Source organism: Psammomys obesus, unplaced genomic scaffold (assembly GCF_907164565.1).
Source record: "Psammomys obesus unplaced genomic scaffold, mPsaObe1.curated_primary_1811, whole genome shotgun sequence".
Lineage (NCBI taxonomy): Eukaryota > Metazoa > Chordata > Mammalia > Rodentia > Muridae > Psammomys > Psammomys obesus.
In genome coordinates, this window is record NW_026587216.1 from 29,300,649 (window position 1) to 29,325,161 (window position 24,513).

The 24,513-nt window shown below is 39.7% G+C and overlaps 1 protein-coding gene across 13 annotated transcripts in view; it reads right to left on the minus strand.

The window, feature by feature from the left end:
- The window catches only part of Cspp1 (centrosome and spindle pole associated protein 1), a 140,040-nt gene that overhangs the window by 12,275 nt on the left and 103,252 nt on the right, over positions 1-24,513 (minus strand). For 9 of the 13 annotated variants that reach the window (XM_055603314.1, XM_055603311.1, XM_055603310.1 and 6 more), the window contains 8 exons: positions 22,980-23,109; positions 17,881-18,028; positions 12,080-12,232; positions 8,483-8,595; positions 4,105-4,254; positions 3,614-3,763; positions 2,839-2,943; positions 416-482 (listed from right to left, as the gene is read on the minus strand). In XM_055603314.1, coding sequence (XP_055459289.1) covers positions 416-482; positions 2,839-2,943; positions 3,614-3,763; positions 4,105-4,254; positions 8,483-8,595; positions 12,080-12,232; positions 17,881-18,028; positions 22,980-23,109 — 1,016 coding nt within the window. The remainder of the gene's footprint in view (positions 1-415; positions 483-2,838; positions 2,944-3,613; positions 3,764-4,104; positions 4,255-8,482; positions 8,596-12,079; positions 12,233-17,880; positions 18,029-22,979; positions 23,110-24,513) is intronic. The other 4 variants (XM_055603318.1, XM_055603319.1, XM_055603317.1 and 1 more) reach the window with 1 other exon arrangement.

Here is a 24,513-nt window from a genome sequence, read left to right on the forward strand (position 1 = left end):
TCTGGCTTATGATAAAGGTAAAATGCTGAAAGTTTTATGGGAGATATCTAAGTGTGCTTACATATACACACATCTACTCATCATGATGAACATTAAGATCCACAATCAGAGTTAGGGAGACAGTCCTGGGTCTACCAAGGGCAACTATACAGGGCATAGCAGAGGAGTGGTTTCCACTCCGAAGGCTGCCTGTCCTGCTGGCTGTGCAAATTACACAGGAGAGGGACACAAAAAGCAAAAGTGCAAGTGAACTGGTGGAAATCTACGGAAGGCCTGTCATGGGGGCCGCACTGCAACGTGTCCAGGCCGAAGGGGAGCAGGGTGTGCGCACGGCACTGCTGCCCACCGTTCTTGCAACTTTTTAAAGCTGCGACTATGACGTAAATAGCTTCTAGATTACAGCAGTACTAGCTACCTTCTGCTCGGAGCTGGTTCTTCCTTGCAGGTACTGGAGGAGACTGTGCCCGGGACACAGAACTTTCCTGTGAACAACAGTGACAGACACAGTCAGCGTTCCCTCCCTATTCCTAAGTGTAGAAGGAAACCAAACTGTACTGTAAGACAGACAGGTGAAGGCCCTTCCCTCTGCCCAGTGATAGTCCACGTATATGCTGTACCTGTTGAGTATCTCCTGGCTCCTATAATTATTCTCATTCTTTTTCTTTCTTTTTCGGTTTTGGTTTTTCGAGACAGGGTTTCTCTGTGTAGCTGTCCTGGACTCATGTTGTAGACCAGGCTAGCCTTGAACTCACAAAGATCTGCCTCCCTGAGTGCTAGGACTACAGGAGTGTGCCACTGCACCCAGCTCTATTCTCATTTCTCCAGCCTCTTCTCAAAGTGTCTTCCTCTCAGCCTCTGCACAAAGCCCCTCCCCACTTCTTTACGAACTATCAACTGCTCATCAGCCTCTTCCCTTTTCTGATAAATAAATGCAGAGCTGGAGAGATGGCTCAGAAGTTAAGAACACTTACTGCTCTTCTGAAAAGAGAATGATGAATGCACATCTCTGGGGTCAACTTCCTTACCTCCTTTCACTCCTTACAGCTCGTGTCTCCTTTCACACCCATCACGTCAGCAGGACCACCTTTACCAAAGCAACTGAAGGGACTCTAACCAACTCCAGCATGGCAAACATGACTCAGGCAGGCCTTGCCCTTCTCCCCAGTTCCTTCTGCCTTGCTAAAAACCATTAGATTACATTACTAAAGCTAACAACCAAACTAACCAACAGCTAGCTACTTCCTCCCCCGATCCACCTATCAAAGAACTGAGGTCCAGCAATCTAAGCCCCGTTTGGCTCACCTAATTAGCGTGCCCAATTAAAATCAAATGCCTTCTCTTAAACACGGGGTTTCAGCTTTTGCCGTTATAAGGCACGGTTTTCCTGTGCGCCACATCCGTCTCCGATGTATCAGAGGCAGCCCTTTGTCTTCCACTCCAGGACAAATGCCATTTCCCAACTCCCCATCCTCTATCTTCTTTGTCTCTTAGTTCCTGCTCTTCATCCCTCTGAGGAAAATAAATCTCCTTTGTGCTAAGAAATTGGTATTGGGGTGTCTTGTGCCAATTTTGGCTCCTTCAGTGACCCCAAGTCACATCCCCATTGGCAATTTCATCCTGAATTTCCTTGGCAAGTAACAATTAATGTTACTGACACATTGTCTGTCTGTAGTTGATTTCTGTGTTCAAACATTGTTAACATTCTCAAATTTCTGTCCTTGGCCCTCTTTACTCCCCCTAGATAACTTACCTTGCACAATCACATTAATCTAGTAGGCCAATATCTAAATTGCTTCCCAAACTACAAATCCAGTCCAAATGCCTTCCTTGGCCACAACTCAACTTTCAGCTCTGTATGATCATCACCAGAAACCTGAAAATTATCCTGGACCCCACCGTACCATACACCTGTATATCTAACTATTCTAACTATTCACTGAAGTTGCCAACCCTTCTCAGTTTCCTGTGTCACTGCCCTTGCTTTAAAGTCCTGCCTCACATCTGGACTTGCACAGAAGTCTCTATGTTTAGTCTTTCCTGCCCATGAGAACATTACACAAGCACAAAGGGCCCACGCCATCCCACTTAAACCTCATAAGAATCCCTATGCATTGGCTACCACAAAGCAAATGAACCAGACTCTCAGAAGGAGAATCAAGACAATGTCTTCTAACACACTTCTGGGCTTATTCTGGTAGTTCCCTTATGCAATCCGCAAGCCCATGGAACAAGGTCAAGGCCCATAACACCCCACCCAGCACAAAGCTGCCACTGCATAATGTCATCATCAGGCTGACCCGAACTGCCAAAGCTTCTCCATAGTTGCAGACACTCAAAATCCAGTCCCTCTATTTTTTTGTTTAGCAAATTCTTGCTTGTTGTTCAAGTCGCAACATAAAGACCAACTTCTCTTTTGACTACAGATCAGTCTAAACATTAAGGGACAACACAAGTACAACTACAGCTGGTTAGAACCCATTTTTCCCAAGAAGACTCTCTTAGCCAGGCATAATGGTGAGAAACTCTAATCCCAGCACTCAGGAGGCAGAGGCAAGCAGATCTCTGTGAGTTGGAGACCAGATTAGTCTATATAGCAAATTCCGAGACAGCCAGGGCTACAGAAACAAACAAATAATAACAACAAACCAAGAGGACTTTTTAAGGCTCTGGGACAAACAAATGCCATTTGCTTTAAGAGACTATGACTTAGGAATTAAGCTTTAGGGCAACAAGTGCTCTCAGTTACAACTCTAAAAGCAGGAAATGAACAAAAGCATTAGAAACTCCTGAAGTGCGCTCCCAAACAACTCAAGATTAACTCTAAGAAAAAGCATGTACATGAATGAAGGAACTGATGATGGTGTCGACTGAAGGAGGTCTTTGGAGTTTGCTTGCGATTTTGTTCTGAAGAGCAGGAACTACAGGGGAAGGCTGTCTCAAGTGCTGCAAAAAAATAAAATAAAAAAATCTTCTGTACCTATATATGTAATACATACATATATACATATATATGCTTATGTGTATCACACACACTGTTCAAAAGTCGAAAACCATTTAAGAAGTTTAGATTATTATTGCTTTTAATAAAATACTCTTTACAAAACAGTCAAATTCTGTCACTTGTGTAAGAGCAAACTAAGTTTCTAAAGTCCTGTCTAATAATTGTGATTTATGATTCATGTACCCAACCCTTAATGGCAACCCTGTATGCCAGAAATAGTGACTCTAAAAGCAGTCTTTTTGATGAATTACATTTAGTTTAAAAAAAAAAAACAGAATTACTAAATAAACCTCAAGCCCAGTATGTTTGTTAGTATATTCACTACTCAGTCATGCCAGCAAGCTGCCATGAGCCAGGGCCACAGTATATGTGGTTCTGGTCTAGAGATTACATCTTAGACAGCACAGCTGAACACAGAGCCACAGTGACGAGACAAAAATGGCCCAACTGTGGCGGCACCCCACAAATGAAGGTCAATACAATATGTGCACTCACTAGAAAGACCAGGGAGGACCAACTCCTCTCCTCCCTCCCCGCCCCGCTCCCTTTTCTAACTCCTCCCAACTCTACCAGGCATGTGCTCTGATTTCAACATCTCCATCCCAGACATACCTTTGTCTCATCATCCACAGTCCTATTCTCTCTCTCATAGTAATGCTGAAGTTGCAAGTTATGTTTCTCCTCCTCTTCTTTCTTCTTTCTTTCTGCTTCTTTCCGCCTCTCTTCGGCTAACCGAATAAGTTCTTCATTTTTTAGCCTTTGCTTTAAAATTTAAAAACAAGAACAGGAAAAAAAAAAAAAACAAAAAAAAAAAAACACTTCTTGGGTACATTTAAAACTGTGTTACTTTATTTGTCTAAAAGTAAAGCTAAATATATCAAAGATACAGTGTTCTAAAAAATGAAGATAGCATCTACTTAATAAAGTAGTAGACATCTTTTATCACTCTAGAGTAAAAACAATTTGTCTCTTAAATTAAAATAACACACAATGCAGATAGCAATAGAGCACTTTAAAAGTATTTCAGATGGCAGACCTCTCACACAGCAACAAACATCTTCAAGTCAGATAAACCTTTCACAAGGATTGAGGAATGGACGCACCTCCTCCTCCTTCTCCCTCTTCCTCTCCTGCTCCTCCTCGTACTCTTGCTGAATTCTTGCCCTCTGCTCTGCAAGCCGCTTTTCTTCCTTTTCTTCAGCAACTCGTAGCCTCTCTCGCTCTGCTTCTTCTCTTTGTCTCTTTTCCTCAATCTAAAAATGTGGGCTTAGTAATTTATTTTGCTAAAGCACTGACAAGTTAGAATATCACTTTTTCCTGCATTCTTAAAGACTCAACAAGTACACCTACTTGCAGGTTCCTCAATTTTTCAGCATGCTATATTTTATTACTGTTAAAAGCTGCTAGCAAATTTCATCTCTGCTTAATACAGACTATGTGAACTTAAGAAAGGGACTTGTCCTTGGCGTTCTCATCTAAGCAGAGTTATTAACGTGCACTCTCAAAAGATTCAAGGAATGAAAGTAGAACAAACGCATCGGTTTTTCTGTAGAGAAAAACTGTGGAGTAAACATCTGTGGTCATATTATTCCACAATAGTCACCGCTGAGTGTCAAAATGTGCTTGTACCTGAAGAGAGTTCCCATACAAGAGTGAACTGAGCATGTCAGTCTCTTCATGAAAGAATTATCTCCTCACAATGCTCTTCTCCCTACTGGCCAGGAAAGAACTGAAATGGCGATGTTGGGAAGCAGCTCGGGAGTAGAGCCTATACCCAGGGCGCACAGGCCTGGGCTCGGTCCCAGGATTGTACAGAGGTTGTAGAGTGGACCCGGGGTACCTTGAATACACCTCTGAGAACACAGTGAGAGAATTCTCTACAGCACAGCATACAGACAAAAGGAAGTCCCAAGAAACTGTACATACCTTCTATAGAGAAAGCAGGAAACATGACAGAATGGACTTAGAAAAAAAAAAAAACCTTAATTTTCTAGTTTTCTGCGACAAAGTCTCACTTTGACGTTGCCCTTGAAGTCCCTAAGTAACCCTAGGATGAGCTCAAACTTAGGGTGATCTTCCTGCCTTAGCCTTTTGAGTGCTAGGATCAGAGGTGTGCACCACCAAGTCTCTGGTACTGGATGCTTAAATATTAGCTTAAGGTTATCCTTATAGATTATGATTATTAACATTTGTACAGATCTTTTGTTCAAATATCTGTGTTTTTTTTAAATTAAGATGCAATTATACCATTTTCCCTTTCCTCCCTCCAACTTCCCTTGCTCTCTCTCAAATTCTTTATAAATATATGTATGTATACACATACACATAAAGAACACACACACATATATGTATATGTACATATACACACACAGAGATGCACGCGCACACACATCGCACTAGTCCATATGATGTTGCTTGCATGTGTATGATTTCAGGGCTGACCAAATGGTGGTGGATATGCAACTAGCATACTCTCCCCTGAGGAAGACAAGTTCTGCTCTCAACATTCCTTAGCTGCCTGTACTTTTGTCTAGGGTCGAGGTCCCTTGAGGTTTTGTCCTTCTGTGTCAGCATGTCTACAGGTACTGTCCTTGTTCAGGTCTCTCTTAGGTGATTCACAGATCATCTCAGAAAGATTAAGAGCAAGAGAGACAGGGAGTTTGCTGTAAGACTGTGTTATATTGGGCTTTACATTTTTACGATAAAAGATATTTTTATGCAATCTTAATTTCCAGTAGCTTAAGGTTGCATGTTGTCAATGTTCTACATGAGAACTTGAATTTTCCCACTTGAACTATGAGTTACCAGCCAGTCTTTCCTTACACTTATCATGACACAGGTTAAATGTGAAACCTAATATTCAGTATTGAGAAATGTGCAGACACAAGTACAACAAATTCCAGAGAAGATACCAATGATGCAACAAAACCTTACACTCAAACTCAGACCTTTCTTCTCCCTCTTCCATAAACACACACACACGAAACAAAAATTACAGAGCATGACTACATTAAAATCAAATACTGCCAGTATATAAGGCATTAACATCACATAGTCTAATGCCAACAGGAAGCTAAGTATTTTTAAAAAGAAAAAAACTATCTTCTAGGTCAATTTCCAAACTATATAACACAATGAAATGTATTATATAAGACATTTATGAAGTGTGCTAATTTTTAATTAAATTTTTCAATTGAATTATTAAAAATTTATTATTTTCATTGAACTTGAAAACAAAAATCAGTCACAAATTTTATTTATTCCATTTGAGTAGCAGCAAGGCATTTTATATATTAACTAACTATATTACTTTACTTATCTGTGCAAATCCTTAGCTAAAGCTTTTCTCATCTTTATGAACAATCTGCACATTTTAAGCACTTATTCCAATTCTTAAGCTTTTGTGTTGCGAGATATTGTTGACAGTAATAACGAACACCACTTAGCTGTTTAAAGTTCTGTGTTAACTCTGATTGAAGACGAAAAATGATATTGTGACCACTAAAAATAAAAAAATTGAAAAACCACCACTCAAGAATAATCTATTCAGCCAGGCATGGTGGCACACACCTTTAATCCCAGCACTCAAAAGACAGAGGCAGGCAGATTGCTATGAGTTCGAGGCCAGCCTGGTCTACAAAGGGAGTTCCAGGACTCCCAAGGCTACATGGAGAAACCCTGCCTTGAAACACCAAAAGAAATAATCTACTCATAAGTGCACTAAGGATTTACAAGGTGGAATGCTGAGGGCTCTCGAGCCTCCTCTCTCATTAGTGGCTTTCCAGAGGGAAGGACTTGCCAGCGGTCCCCACAGACAGGCTCCACGAGCTACTAACTGCTGCTGTGGACAAAGCAATCAATGCTTTAGCTGCACATCCTAAAATGTAGATACTTTCTCTAAAGAATCTAAAACTTATTAAGATACTATATATCTAAAAACATGTTGTGAACAACCAAGTGACTTAAAAACTGTAACATTTGGTAATTATACCTTATTCTATGGTAGATGGGCTAAAAGCTTAGAGAGTGACTTCTATTTTGAGTTGCAGTTATGGAAACAACTACCACAGCTTCTTCAAGTTCAGTGGCTATACGACCCTCAACCTGCTGACCTGAGTGCCTGACATCGTGGGACTTCTGGCATCTGTCACAGTCTCTCTGTCATCATTTCCATACCTGCGCTGTCACTGCTTGAGTAAAACACCCATGCCTCGGGTCTACCCGGTCCTCCATGAGTGCACTCCAACATCAACGCCTGAGCGTCCCTGCATTATGCCACCGTTGCATGCGGAGGACACAATACTTAGGGTTAGAATGTGTTGGCCTGTGCTCTTAGGAGGGATCTGATTGGCAGGTTGGGATTAGGTTAGAAAGCCTTAAATGTCAGGCTACGGGTTCTAGACATTTTCTGTAAGCAAGAAAAGCAGTTATACCAGATTTTGAATAAAAAACAATAGGACGTAAAAACATTTCTACCAAAGGAAAACTTATCACCATGAGATGTGAGTGTGTAGAGAGGAGGGAGGGAGAAAAAGAAAGCTGAAAGAGCCCTTATGAACAGACATCTCGGTCACTGCAGCTCCATCGTCTGTCTACTCAGCATCAAGCCAGTACTGCGGATTCCCGGAGCTCCTTGTCCAGTAAATACTAGACACTCAAGTGCCTTTTTTGGGAACAGTGTGAACATTTCACTACTTTAAGTGGTACCCACCTATATAAAAAGAGGCATAATTGTAACAAGCATTGTTACATTGTTACATTGTTTGTACCTTGGTTTTGATGTTTGTTTGTAGGGTTTTTTTGTTTTGTTTTGCTTTGGTTTTTTTCAACAGTTTCTCTGTGTATCCCTGGCTGTCATGGACTTGCTTTGTAGACCAGGTTGACCTTGAACTCACAGAGATCTACCTGCCTCTGCCTCCTTGAGTAATGGGATTATAGGTGTGTGCCACCACACCCAGCTCCAGAATCTTTCTAGATAACCCTGACTGGCCTTGAATTCTCAATTCTCCTCCTGAAATTACAAGCATGTACCACCAAATTCATGTGTAATGTAATTTCTCTTTATTTATAGTCTGTCCTGAGCCAATGATACCACATTCGTGGGGGACGGCAGGGCTTGACTTTCCACTCTACTAAGCATATATATATATATATACATATATACATATATGTATATATATGTATATATGTATACACACACACACACACACACACACAAACACACATATATATCATTGAAGTGAATTTTACAAATCTCAACAGTCACTGATTTAGTAACTATTGATCCTCCTAATGAAGTTTAGGAAAGATTCACACATTGAACAATGTGATTTTAGCCTTACCTGTACCTAATATAAACTAGACATTTTGGACAACTACATAGCATTTTAGCCCTTAGTGCACAGTGCACAAAATACAGGCAAGTTTAGTTTATTATTATATTTATTAAGAGCTGGAATTATAACCGAACAAGCCTTTCACCTGAAAACGAAGAAAATTCTTGTATAATTCTTGCTGCTTAATCTGAAGGTCAGTGGGCGGCTCATCGAATGTGTTTCCCCGGGGAAAAGGACAGCCTTGTGTTTGCACAGGACCTTCAAAAGACAGTTTGCAAAAACAGACTGTTAGGAAAGGGACAATCTACTAATAACCCACATTATGAAAAAAAATTATTACATACAAAAGTCGTGAGGTTAAGGTCAGAATGGAAGGCAAGGTAAGAGTGTGAGAGGGCATAAAGGGCAGCAAGAGAAAGCAAAAAAGATTAAAGTGAGGGACTAGAAATCCTGTCCATAGCATCTAAAGACACGGAGAGGATGTGCAAGCTAAGAGCCTAAACGTGGCATCTCAGCACGGGCTGCAAAATAGAGTTTATGGCAGGAAAATGTACAGGAATATACTTTACTTAAGCCCAGTTCTTAGGGGCTGGAGCTGTAGCTCAGTGGCAGGGCATTTGCTTAGCATTGGAAGGCCCTAGATTCAGTCCCCAGCATTGAGGGGGAAGAAAAAAAGAAAAGAAAAAAGAATAGTTCTTAATCTATACACATATCAAAAAACTGCAAACATTATTTTTAAAAGTTGCTAAGTCCAAAAATTTTCACATCCATAGCTTAAATACAGGCTAGGAAGTCAGCTATGAAATGACACATTTATATTTGGTCTAAATAACTGTAAGAGGATCTACTTTTAAAAGAGCTGAAATCAATGCTTTCCTAGCATGCACAAAGCCTTGGGCTCTACTGGAGCACACATGGGATAGCTTTCAAAGGGATATAGAAATGTGACAATAGTGTATGTTCCTTATAAACAGCATGATATATTCTCAAAAGGAAAAACTGCGTCAGAAAAGCTATTTGAAAAACAATCATTCCCTAGGAATTTCTTTGAATTTAGAAAGAAAAAAATATGACAAATCTCACATAGCTTTTTATATTTTATTCTTACATGACTGATTTAGTCTTTTCTGTTTGGTTAGTTTTGTTTTTTGAACAGGGTCTTACTATGTATCCATGGCTGATCTGAAACCACTATGTAGACAAGGCTAGCCTCAAATTCACAGCAATCCCCCTGCCTCTGCCTCCTAAAAGCTGGAATTACAGGTATGTGTTATCATGCCCAGTTACTAACTCACTCATATCTCTCTTATCTGTGTCATTTTGTGTAAACTACTTGGTAGGGTAGAACTCCGTCTGTTTTGCCTATGTATTTAAATTTACTAATGTTTACTGGCTGAATGAACAGACAGTCAAATCAAGCCTTGAAAATCATGAGAACTTTTTCCCTTAGAAAACTGCTCTAAAAGCAAACGGAGCCCATGAAGGTTCTTTTAAATATGGGGAACCATAGAAAGCTGAGAGTAAAACAAACTTGAGTGCTGTCTCTTAACCTCCTCAAAAATCTGAATTTTTGTTACAATGAAAGCAAAGAAATATTAGATGAAATAATTCATTTGGGGGAGACCTTTATCAAAACTGCAGGAAGCTAGTATTATTAGAAAGTAGACATGTAACTAGCTTCCAAAAACAAACAAACAAAAGAACTTGTTAGCATGAGCCAGGCAGGGTGGGACACCTGGAAGCCCAGTGCTGGGGAAGCTGTAGTCTCACTGTGAGATCAGTCTCAACTTTTCACTACAAAAGAGCATTTCAAGGTCTCAACAACAGGCCTACTAAGGCTGTGAGCAGTGGCACTCAGCTTTCATCCTAGCACTGAGAGGCAGAGGATGGCAGATCTCTACGAGTTTAAGACTAGCCTGGTGACAGAGTAGATTCCAGGCTAACCAGGGCTACACAGTGTGAGACACTGCCCAAAAACAACAGCGAAAAGTTTGAGGCAAAACATCAGAGGACGATGAAGTGTAAAAGCATAAATGAAGAAAACTTTCAGATATATTCAAGTTTCCCAAAGCCATTTAAAAATATTAAACAGCACATGAACATGTGCACGCTCACACACTCACACACACACACACACACACACACACACACAGCACAGCTCTAATTACGTGACTTTGGATAGTTTCTTATATTGATAAAGTTTAGTTCGGATTAATGGTTAGAGAAAAAGTCTAGAAAAATTCAATTCATATAAAATGAGGAAACTAAACATTTATGGTACTTTTAACAACATCTTGAAAATAAAGCATTGCAGGCACCCACCAGAGGAGAATCTGGCACACTACAGAAAAAACATACAGGCCAGAATTTTCTGGGTACGGTCATTCAGGCTCATTCTCTTGGGAAGGGGTCACGGAATTGTTTCTTTCCCAGTGGCTGTGCCTAGTAAGCAAATGCCTATGAAAGCCTCCTTAGAACTGGAAATTAATGTGTATTAAGAAATGGGGAAATTCACAATAAAAAGATTCCCAGAAGCAGTAGCAACAGAGAGCAGCAAAAAACAGCAGGAGCTAAAATTCTTTATAGCAGCAATTAATAAGAAAAAAGTATTTGTTGTTCCTACTGTACACTGAACAAACTATTTCAGATTAAAAACTTAACAATTTTATCAGAATCAAAGGTTCCAATGTTAGAGCTCTAAAAATCGAAGCTAGTCGAAAACAATAAAAAATCTACTGTGCATCACAATGGAATCCATTCTTCCGCATAAGCTCAGTGCAAACAATGGACGGGCGCTGCCTACAAAAACAGCAAAATGCCTGCCAAAGAGAACTGACCTGCGCGGGTCGCCAGGAAGTCCTATGAGTTGTAAAACTTGGCTGCATGATTAGTCAGGAACATTTCAAAAGAACTTCCTACTGTAAAGTTCTTTGCAGTAATCAGAAGTTCTCTGAAAGTGTGAAAGCGGACTCAAAACCACAATAAAAACCGCAAACATAGCTGGGCTCGGCGGCACATGGCGGCAATCCCAGCACTGGGGAGGCAGAGGCAAGTGAATCTCTGAGTCTGCAGAGCAAGTACAGGACAGCCAAGGCTGCACAAAGACACCTTGTCTTGGAAAAAAAAGAAGAAAAAAAAACAACAACAAAAAAACCTGCAAGTGTGCAAAAGCAGAATTTTATAGTAAATAGTCTTTAACCAGCACAAATACATAGTGCAGGATGTATTTTCTTTACATCTGCTTTGATTTTTAAATGTATACTATATATTCGTATATGTAGGGTAAATATGTTGGCTTTACTCATCAACAGAGATGTGACCTGACATTAAACTTCTAGATACTTCATTTTCTATACAATGTGAAGGCAACTAAACACTTCAACAAAAAAATTAATTTCCTGTATAATTTATGATAACAGAACAAATACTTTCTCACTGATAGAGTTAAGGGTATGAGAAGCACACTGTGTATGTGCAAAGAAAGGCCCCTCTAGTATCAAAAGAAAAATGTTAGTAGCAACTACATATGCATAGCAAGTTACAGACCTGGAAAGAAACACCGCTGTTAGGAGAACCTTTCCCTATTCGCTCTTTTCAAAGAAAAGAAAGAAAATACACTACACTTCTAATTCTTAGTAACCAGATTCCCCAATCACTTTAAGAATTTCATCAAAGAACAGAAGTGAAATGTTACTGAACAGCATTAGGAATGTATTTTTAAATATAGAATGTGATTAAAAACCTGAGTTTTTATTTGCAGAATCTTCTAGGTTCTCAGCATTTGAAGTGGCTAAATTTTGGTCTATAGATACAACAGCCCTTTTATCTTCATATGTTCTTGCATCGGGGTTATGGTAGGCATCTATATTCTGTCTGTGCATCCTATTCAAATCAGCTGAGAGGAAAAATAATCCATTTATTTCAATAAACACATTTCGATAGTTACTCTTAACACATTTTTAAATAGGAAAAACAGGACAAGACTGTGAGCGGCTTTATGACAGCTGCAGGTTTGAAGCACCCTCATTAAAAACTCTAAAGGGACTATGAAATCAACTCAAAACTGGTACCGAAATTAAGAATACATAAATCTTTCACATTCTATCAAAGCCATATTAACATACGCACTGTCAGTTCAGAGATCATAATTTCTTTAGTACAGAACAAGCATAGCGAAACTCAAGTCAGAATGAAAGTTACCCCAAACCATCAGCTCTCCTAAAAACAACCAACAAAAAAGCATGTTCAAGTGGAGTGTTAAAATGTGTCCACAAGTGCTTTAGCAAACCTTCCTTAAAATGTGGAACTCAAGTCTCTTTGTTACTGTGGTCGACTTATTACCTCACGTCACAGGAGGCCACTGCAGCGACATGACACATGACTTCGAGGGCGACTCACAAAAGACGTGAGCTCCTTCTTCTTTGACCACTGGACTGAGTTCAGGGAAAACCAACTGCCGTGTCACAATGGCGCTGAAGGGATGCTATGGAGAGCTCTAAAGACAAGAAAGCTAAGCCTCTCGAGCTGCGCAGGAAAGCCATGTGGGCTTCCGTGCCACAAGCTCAGGCTAACGCTTCAGACAGAAACACCCAGCAAGCCCACTAAGACTAAGTTACTACCTCGAGAACTGCAGAGCAGTGTGCACTTCTCATTTTAAAACACTACCTTGGGGATGTTTCTGTTGTTGTTTTGTTTTGTTTTTGCCTAGCAACAGGCTTGTGTTAGATATGTGTCTATCACATATCTAATACCTAGTTCAGTTGGCAGAGTGTTTGCCTAGCATGTGCAAACTAGGTAAAAGCACCGTGTGTGATGTAAGCATAAGATGTGCTGAGCTGGCCGTATTTCACTGTAGCACCAACACAATTCACTGTGGAAAGTGGTCTCAAACTGACTGCTTTTTGGTATAACCCTGAATAATAAAATCCATTAAGTGATGCACTTTGGATGGATGGACTGAGTGGTATAAGAAATGCATAAAATAGATTTAAATAGACAAATATGTGGACAAGATCGCAGATCTCAGGTTACAGGCATGGCAGGCCTCTAAGAGGTTCACTGTGTAAAAGCAAGAGCTACAAAAGCCTTCTTCCTGTTTTGGGTTCCCTATCAGATACTGTAGTGGAAGGGGAGGACTGACTCCCAAAGTTGCCCTCTGACCTTCCAAAGTTGTGTGACCTCTGACATGCCAGAGCCAACAGTTACACATCCAGCACACACGCACACAATAGGAAATGAATAATCCAATAAACAATATCAGCAACTAAATGCACCATAGCATTTAGGAAGAAGACAATAGGGGGAAATGGCAAAATCTAGATGCTATCTATAATTTCATGGACAGTACAATATTGGTATTATTTCTAGCTTTAATACTTATGCCATGATTACGTAAATGTAAACTATCAAGGAAGCACAATGAAAGGTCCTCTTGCTGATCTTTACAACTCTTTTGTATAAGTATTAAAGTTATTTCACAATAAAGGTTTTGTAAAAAACTGAAATATTTATACATTGCATAGAATGGCTAACCCTTGATCTACAAAGTCAAGTGCCGATAAGAGTTTAGAGCAATTGGAAAAAAGGCACAGTTTGGAAAACAGTTGGACAGTTTCTAACAAAACTTTAAAAAACAAAACAAACAAACAAACAAAAAAAAAACAACCAAGCAAACAAATCACTATGCAACCAACTGACTCTATTCCTAAGCATTTGCCCAAGAGAAATCAGTAAAAGCACACATTCAGGCAGAGAGCAGTGCATGAGCGCGGCAGCAGTGCCCCAACCTTACTAATGCTGTAACGCTCTAACACAGTTCCTTGCGGTGAGCACCCCTGGCCAGAAAAAGTTTTCGTTGCTCCTTCATAACTTTAATTTTGCTACTGTTGTGAACTGTAATATAAGTAACTATGTTTTCTGATGGTCTCAGAACCCCAAAGGGGCCACGACCCACAGGTTGAGTACTATTGGCCTTCAGCAATTCTATTCTGAATGACCTTAAACTAGAAATTGCAGGTGCCTATCACCTGTAAACAGAGATGCAATGATGGCGCCTCAGAACCATGCAATGCCATTCAGTAACAGAAGGAAAAGAATCGCACCAATGCTATGCTGGAAGATTATCATCAAAATTAAAAGGCATCACTGGCATCCAGGAGGCAGACCACAGGTTTACAGGGCAAAGGCTGTAAGCAGACGGACTGACTAGAAAAGGACAGAGGGGACTGTCCTTTCAGCCATTCTGGAAAAAATTCTACATCTTGAGTGTGGGAGAAATGATTTTTAAAACAACTGTTAAACTTCATTAAATTTTAAAAGAGTAATTTGATTACATGCAAATTTTACCTTAATAAAATTTTACCTTAATAAAAAACCATACATTAAAAAAATCTAAATCTAATTAAAGATAATGCATTAAATATATTTGATCAAATATATATAAATGTTTACCTATATCTCTCGCCAAGTCTATGAGAGATTGCCAGGCATTTTCAACTGGTCAAACTTTTAATTTCATAGATTTAATTTTCCTTCTATCCACATATTTTTGTTTGTGGGCATAACAGTGGTTCTCAACCTGTGAGTCTCAATTCCCTTTGGGGGTCATATCAGATATCCTGCATATCAGATTTTTACATTATGATTCATAACAGTAGCAAAATTACTGTTATAAAGGAGCAACAAAAATACTTTTGTGCTGGGGTCAGCACAACATGGGGACCTGTATTAAAGGGTTGCAGCATTAGGAAGGTTAAGAACCACTTTTGTACAGTTGTTAACAGTTTAACACATGTAGTTTCAAGTAACACCCCTACAATCAGTTAATCTTTGCAAAGCTCCACCACCAAAACATATCCATCTGTCTCTAGTAAGTTCTTTATAACTTTTGAGAATGTCGTGTAACAGAAATGTACAAAGGTAACTTTTAGAATGAATGTTTTACTTAGCAGAACTTTTGAGTCTTCCAAATTTTATGCATCAACAATTCATTCCTTTGTACTGCTAAACAGCCACACACACAGCCACACATACACACATATACACACACACACACACACATACATACATACACATGATAAATCCATTCACCTACTCAAACATTTTATACTATCTTAGCTTTCATAGGAACTTAAATATGGAGTTCTAATGAATAAAGAACACTGAATTATTTATGGTACAATTAAAACAAGTGTTTGTTTTAAAATGACTTGTCTGCCTTACTTCATTAGTAAGTATTCTCCTATAAAAGGTCTAAGGGAATAGCAATCAAGACTCACACTCTTTACTTCCCCCCATCAGAAGACAAGAGCAAGCAGAAAGAGCTAAGCCCGCGTGGAAGCAGGATTAAAGTCAGCTGGAAGCACACAGGGTGCACCTTGGCCATCATGATGCACTTCCCTAAACCATCTCAACGTAATAAAACCAAAGTCACATTTCCCCCATCTCTAAAATATAAAACCCACATACAAAAATTTATACTTTGGGGTAATGAATCTAGTCACTCTGAATATAGTATTTAAAAATAATTCCACTGTCCTTGAAAGATACTGCACTGTCTCTGTTTCATGTGATGATTACAACATGAGGAAAACAACCTAAGCATTGCTACTAAGGATAGAAATCTCAGAGGCATCATTTTCATTTCCACCGGGGTAAGCAATTCTAGAGCAGAGCCACACTTTACTACAGACTAACCCCAGTTATACTGCTGAAGGCCTCCTGAAAAGTTCTGGGAAGTGCCCTGTTCTCAAAGCCCGGGCAACTGAGGAGCCTTCTTCGGAGTAGCTAGTGTATTTCTGACAACTCTTCCTCCACCTTCCTTAAGCTACTAGTAGCCACACACTAGTGTCTGTCCCAGGCCTCCTCCCAGGAACAAACAGGAAACCTAAACTTTTTTGCTCTAGAGCAACTTTGCTGGTAGCCCCTGGGAGCAGCTGAAACAGCAGAATGAAGGAAGAGATGATGATCATCAAGTTCTAGGCCAGGACACAACAGAATCCTCCACTCATCCTCACTACATCTGGACCCACACTGTTCAGCCAAGACGGAAGGGATTCTGAACTGGAGCAATAGCACAATGGAAGAAGGCTCCTCTCTTGAAGCAGCAGCAACCACAATCAGAAAGTGGCAGACATGGGAAGGAGAGTCACACGGCCATGAGCTGCTGATGGGCTTGACACAGGACTTTTCAATTAAGTGTTGCAGCATCATGAGTAAGTAAATGAAAACTATTTTCTAATATAGTCTGATACACACTTCAAATAAGAAATGTCCACCTGTGCAGTATTTGAGGTAATCCATCTATTAGGAGAAAGCAACAGAGTTCTAAACCTATGAGGACATGCAAAAACAAAAGGAAAAAATAACTGGGAGCAGGAGGGGAGAGGGGAAGAAAAGTCAACCCTTATTTGACCCCTTATTAGGTGGGTTCAAACACACCTTTAAACATACTTACAAAGGGCACAATCCATAAGAATTCTAAGTAAGCCATGCCCACCATTCTGACACTACTTTTAACATTTTAGCATGTTTTCTCTTTAGCCTTTTTGTCACTTATAACTAAACCCCACACTATCTTTACTCCACTTCTTATTCTACTTAGCTACAGCTAGCCAAAACTATTTTTATGTAGGTAACAAAGTATTTACAGCAGTGTTTGAATGATTACTAGATAGGAAAAAAAGGTATTGTAGGTTTTTTTATTTTCTTTTTTTTGTTTGTTTCTGAGACAGGGTTTCTCTGTGTAGCCCTGGCTGTCCTGGACTCACTTTGTAGACCAGACTGGTCTCAACTCACAGAGATCTGCCTGCCTCTGCCTCCTGAGTGCTGGAGTCACAGGCATGCGTCAACATGCCCAGTTTTGTTTTTCTGTTTTTGTTTTTGTTTTTTTTTTTTTTTTTTTCTGAATACAGGGTTATAACTCTGGCTGGCCTGGAACTCGCTGAGAAGACCAGGCTATCTCTAACTCAGCTATAGAAAGCCACCTATTTCTCTGCTTCCCAAGTGCTAGGATTAAAGGCTTGTGCCACCACACCAAGCATAAATAAATAAAAGCACATAGATGAAGGATTTAGAACTCTGCAATCTGCCAGAATTTCTGAAATGAAGACATCCTACCCACAAGCACAAAAAAAGCCATGTACTAAACGAGAATACTCCGTTTATGAAGTAAAAGCAGATCCTTTCCCACAATCATTCCAGTTTTTATTTGTAACTTTAATTAACCTAAAATAAACTTGCAATACAAATTTTATTATTTTCAGTAAAACAAAATAAAATATACCCTAAATACTAGTCTGGATAAGCACCAATTAACATGAATTATTCTTTGCAGTTTGGTGGCTATCATCAAAGAATGGGAAATGCATCATTCTGTAGAGCAAGAGGCTTTCTAACATGTACTATATTCATAATCAGGAGTGTATCTTTGCATTAAATCACAAAACGAAACCTTACACAGTCTGAGCCCCACCTCTTTCTACTCTCCACTCTTAAAACGCTGGAAATGATTCACTTAAAAGCAAGTTCGTGGACACATCATACTTATCAGATTTCCTTTGGCATCTCTGAGAGGAGCACCACCTCCGCCTTTGCCCCAGGGGTTGTAACTCCTCATTTCAGCTTCTAATTTGGCTTCATACTCTTCTTTTTCTAAACGTTCCTTCTTCCGTCTTGCTTCTCTCTCCCGAATCTTGACAACATAAAGACATGCTCAGAGTAAATAATGATTTATAGGAGGCTGAGACAAGACATTAGCAATGCTACTACTCAGTTTTTCTCCTAAGACCAAGTTCTCAAGAGTACCAGTCAACCCACCACAGCTCAGAATGGCCACCCCAGAGAGCACCCCCGACACCCACTGTGACTCCAACCCTGCCACCACTTCTGTGCCACCTGTAGAATGCAGAGAGCGCCATAGGCTTCTGAGGCCAGCAGCAAGAATCTCCTACCCCTCCTACAGCAGGAACACATCTCACAACTCCATTTGCATACCAACAGAGTGGCCCCACATGAAACACAAAGCACCATTCAGCTGGCCACAACCTGACAAGATGGGGCAATGGCAAAGATCCAAACACACACCCAATAAAGGTAAGGACAGCCATGCCAAGAAACGCCATCAACCACCTAACTCCAGCTGCCTAGACCCCATCACAAAAACACAAACATGGACAACCTAGACAGCATGTCTTCTCCAGAAACTAGGACTCCGTCATATTCCCTGAGAAAAGCAACTTAGCTCATGAACAAGACAATGATTTCAAAACAGCAATTATAAGTATGTTCAAGGAACTCAAAGAGGTGAATGAACGAATGCCTGACGAGGCCTGCAAAAGCGCAAATGAACACCTGAATAAGATAACGTGGAAACAGAACTTAGTATAAAGAGAGCATCTCTGAGAAAAAGGAAAAGTCAGGAAGTACAACAGAAAAAGAAGAAAGCAAAGCCTCACCAACCCACTGGATCAGATCTTAAGCACAAGGTAGAACAATTAAATCACCTGATCAAATAAAGTGTTTCATCTGAAAAACAAACAAAAACAGTAACAGAACACACTGAAACACTATAAAAAGACCAAACACACAAATCATAGGTATAAAAAAATAAACCCAGATCAAAGGCACAGAAAATATTTTCCACAAAATTATACAAGACAATTTCTCAAATCTGAGGAAAGAGGTACTGATCAGGGATGAGAGGGGTAAGGATTACCCAGGAACAAAGAAAGGATATTGGAAGCTGCAAGAAAGTCCAAGTTGCATATAATGGCAAGCTCATCAGAGTAACATCTAAAATTTCAGTGGAGAGTTTGAAATCAAGAAGGCCCTGAATAGAAAGTTCTGAAAGACACAGATGCCGACCCAGATTATACATGCAGCAAAACTGTCAGTCATAATCAAAGGAGAAAACATTTCATGACTTTAAGAATTTATGTCCAAGAAGTCAGCTCTTTAGGGAATACTAGAAGATAATAATAATAATAATAATAATAATAATAATAATAATCTTTAGTCTGAAGAGCAGATGAAGCACACCTAAGAGAGTACAGGGACTAAATAATTCCAGTACAACTGACCGTAAGATTAGAAAACTGGATTCATCCTTTTTGCTTGTTACAAGAAACACACCTTACCATCAACCATAGACACCATTTTTTTTAAATGAAAATATGAAACTCTATATGGCTCCAAATATATGAAATAAAGAAATAAGCATGTTTAGCTAATCTAATGTCTGACAAAATAATTCCACTCCAACCTTAGTCAGAAGGGAGAACATGTCATACTTATTACAAAAAAAAAAAAAAATACACTGAGAGGCTATTAGAGTTGTAAACACTTACTAAGCGTAAAGTAAGCACAACTGAGTTCATGAAAGAAGCACTATTAGATTGAAAATGACAGACTAAGCACAGTACAATGATAGTGGATAATTTCAATACTCTGCTCTCAACAAACAAGTGGTCCAGACAAAAGCAAAACACAGAAACTCTGGAGTTAGATGACACCATAAATCAAATGGATCTAATAGATCTTTACAGTAAAACATTTCATCCAAACACTAAAGAATGTATTTTCTTCTCAGAAGCCCATGGAACTTTCTCCAAATTTGACCATATACTAGGACACAAAGTAAGCCTCAACAAATATAGATAAACTGAAATAACACACTGCATTTTATCTGACCACAAAAGCATAAGGCTAAATATCAACAACAGAAATGGAAAAAAGTACACAAATTCATGTAAATTAAATAATACCCTACTGAATAAAAATTGGATCAAGGAAGAAATTAAGAAGGATTTTTTTTAAGTTTCTAGAATTAATGAAAATAAAAACACAACATACCAAAACCTATGGACAAAATGAAGGCAGCACTAGGAGGAAAGTATAAGTAAGGCATTAAGCACTGACATCAAATGACTGGAAAGAGCTCATCAATAACTTAATGGGGCACTTTAAGACCTTGAAAAAACAACAAACCACATCTAACAAAATAGACAAGAAGAGGTTAATCTAAGTCAAGGGGGAAATTATTTAAAAATAAATAATTATCAAAAACAAAACAAAAAAAAGAGTCAATTGAATGAAGAGTTAATGGGAGAAAAGGAAGGAGGGAGGGAAGGGAGCAGGGAAGGAGGGTGTTTCTGGATCTTAAAAAGCAAAGAGGAAAGCAGAAACATTACAAAGTTACTGAGGATATTCAAAAGATCTTAAGGACATAATGTAAAAATCTGTATCCCAGCAATTGGGAGGCAGAAGCTGATGGACCTCTGGTCAGCATAGTGACATGGCCAGCCCGGTCCACAGAGTGAGTTCCATGACATCATCATCATCATCATCATCATCATCATCATCATCATCATCATCATTAAAACAAGTATTCCACTAAAATGAAAAATGTTAAAAAAAAAGTGGATGAAAAAAGACAAAGTAAACAATTAAAATAGGCCCATAAACCAATAAGTTCCAAGAAATAATAATCTCCCAACTAAAGAATGTCTATACCTGGATAAATTCAACACAAAATTCTATCAGATTTTCAAAGAACTTAAACCAACACTCCCCAAATTACTCTGTAATAGAATGGAAAAGAGTATTTCCAAATTTGTTTCAGAAAGCCTGATGCCAAAACCAGACAAAGATCCAACATAAAAAAGTAAAACACAAGCCGGCCTCTCTTATGACCATACTTGCTGTGCTGGCTTGAATACGAACGGCCCCTACCAGGGAGTGGAACTATTTGAGAAGGATTAGAAAAGAGTGGCCTTGTTGGAGAAAGTGTGTCACTAGGGGTGGACTTTGAAGTTTCAAATTCCTAGGTAAGACACAGTTCTCATTCTCTTCTTCTCTCCTCTCTCTTTCCCCTCTCCTCTCTCTCCTTCTCCTTCTCTCCCTCCACCCTGAAACCTGCAGATCAGAACACAGCTCTCAGCTACCAAGAGTGCTGCCATGCTTCCATCATGCTCTCCTCCATGATAACGGACTCTCTAAAACTCTAAGCAATCTCCCAATTTACTGCTTTCTTTTCTGAGAGTTGCAGTGGTTATGGTGTCTCTTCACAGCAATAGAAGTGACTAAGACAGATGCAAAACAGCTCAATAAAGTACTTGTAAGGCAAATTCAAGAACACAGCCAAAAGATTATTCTGTGAAGGCAACAAATGCTCTTAACCATGAGCCACCTCTCCAGCCCAGCCCTGGCAATTTCTTTCACTCCAGTACACCCGCAGAACTCATTAAGTATATAAAGAATTCTAGGGCCAGAAATACGGCTCAGCAGTAGATTGCTGGGCCAGCATCACATGGAGATAAATTTAACTTCTTGAATTGGGAAATCTAACTCTACCACTGGCTCATTCAAAACCAGATTCTGATTTTTTAAATTCAGTCTTTTTTTTCTGTAGAACCTTCACATTCATTTTTAAAAAGGTGTAATTCTTTTTAATGTTTTCCCATGTAAAAGCTGAACAAAGATATTTTCCAAAAAGCAAAGGGCATTTGAGAGTGAATACTGTTCTTGCAAACACTTAAGTTTGAGTCCCACAAAGGGAGGCTTACAATGTCTATAACTCCAGCTCCAGGGGCCTCTGATACCTCTGTAGCCATAACACCCATGTGCAAAGACACAAAAACATATAATTAAAAATAAGAAATATATTCATAAAAAATGTACAAGGAGCTAGGAATTTGGAGCCCTTGCCTAGGAATCCCTCAAGTCATCCTCGGCACCACACAGCAAAAGGCACTGTGCTGTGCACTTGTATTTCCAGCACTCAGGAGGGCTAGGATTTCAAGGTAATCCCTTCTTCACCACACAGTGAGTTCAAGGCCAGCCTGGCACAGATGAAACCCTGCCTCAAGAAAACAAAACAACAAAATCCATACTTTATAAAGAAATGTAAGCAGAATTCCCCAGGAACATCCTCAATTTAGATATGCGCCTACACCCTGAATCCCCTGCCCCGCAGCCCTTACAAGCTCCTAAGTTTTCTTTGAGCAGCACCAACCGCTGCTGGCAGGAGGCAGCAGCGTGCCTCTTGTTCGTAAGCACTCTACTAGTGCACTCCCTATGGTCTGTGGCCTCCTCAGTGTCCTTGCATTTCAACACTAATCATGCTTACACCCTCCCTCTGCTCTTCCTCATCCCCTCTCACCCATGTCTGGTGCATGAAAGATCAAAACTGTCCCTCCGACAGCCTCCCTTTCTCCACATACGGGTCAGCACCTTAGTACCTCCTAGCTGAAGAGAACTGATCCACAGGTCACTAAGGTTTCTCTAGGGCCAGCAAGATGGCTCCAGAGGTCACAACACCTGCTACCAACCCTGCCTACCTGATAAAAGGAGAGAAACATACAAACCATGTAAATATGCAACTCCCTAGAAGAAGACATAGGGAAATACAAAAATAAAACAAATAAGCCTCTGCAAATATACCAGGAATGTCTATGAACTAACTGACAGCTCAAATATCAACTACATATGAGGGCTAACTGCCCCCGACAAGCTTGTTTCCTACAGCAATTCCAGCAAATTCCAGCACAGCTGCTTCAAAGCTTGCCATATTGCCTTTATTGTTCTCCCCTAAGGTCTAGCTGTGCTGCCAGTCAGTCAGCATCACACAAATAAATCATGAGTACCTGCTCCTGCAAAGCTTCTTGGTAGGACTGAAGTGACTGTTTGGAAGGTTTTGGTTTATCCTCAAAGATAAGTCCTGAATTCATCAGTCCATCACTCAGGATTTTCTGTTCATTCCGTCCAACAGTATTCCTACATCAAATAAACAATTTCAATCTATTCATCACAAGAACAAATTCTAGAAGAAAACAAAAACAATTCCTTAAAACTGTCTCACATATAAAACCATAATTAAAAAAAAAAAAAAGGCAGGAAAATGGGGCAGCAGGTAGAGGAACTGCTGTTCTATGCCCAGGACCACACGGCACAAACAAAGCAGCGCTCTTACAAGTGACCCTGTCCTCCACATGCGTGCTCTGGCAGGACTGTGCACATGTGCATACACATACACACAAAAGTTTATACAAGGTTAAAAAAGTTTTAAATAAAGAGAAGAAGTCCGTAACTACATGCCTCCTTCATAAATCTTCCCATCTCTGCTTTTAAAAACCATTTTTAAAATGGATTTGGGTAAATTCAAATTTGCCCAATCTGTATTTTCAACTAAGTGATGATGACACAGGATGAATTCCCAACACTCAGAACCACCTACTGCGCCAGCTCCAGGGGGGCCAACACCTCTGTCCCCTGTGGGAACCTGTGTGTGCATGCCCCTGTATATGCAGGCATGTACACACAAAAAGAAAAACTAAGAAAAAAATAACTGGCCCCACAAAAATTTTGGTTTTGTATATTAAAAGACAGTATCAATAGAATAAAAAGGCAATTCATAATATTTTAACAATCTATTATTAAATATATAATAATATAACTATGAATCAACCACAAATGATTAATAAACATTTCCCTAAAGAAGATACACAAATAGCCAACAGATATGAAAATATGCTTGACATCACTAAATCAATAAAGAAACACACATCAAAACTACATGAAGGGTGGAAATGTGGCTCAATAATGGAATGCTTAGCTAGCATTTATAAAGAACTCTGTTCAATGCCCAGCACTGGGAGCAGGAATCTACAATGAAGGAATGGATGGGGGAAATGAATAGTGGAATAGTTCTTTCAGGAAAATGCTTGCCAAGTGTGATGAGACATAGGAGACCAGCCTCTGGCAGGCCTGTGGGCTTGTTTAGGTAAACTGAGGCCAGAAACCTACCCACTGTGGAACGCAGCATTCTCTGGGCTAAGAACCTGGACTGTGTAAAAAGCAGACAGGGAACTTAGTACAGCTCTAATATCTCTACTTCCTGGGTGTGATTACACTATGACCAGTGAGCTCCTGCTCACTCCACACTTTTCTTCTTGCCTGTTGCCACATCATGACCACCATGATGAACTATAAGCTTAAGATGCCCTCACCAGGGTATTCCTGCAATAAAGAAAGTAACTAAGATACCACACTAGCATGAGCACCTGAGTCTGAGCCCCAGCATCCACATAAAAAGCTAGGGTTGGAGCACAACTGTAACCCCAGCAGGAGTGAGGAGGCAGAGACACAAAGGCTCCTAGAGCTCACCGGGCTGCCAGCCTA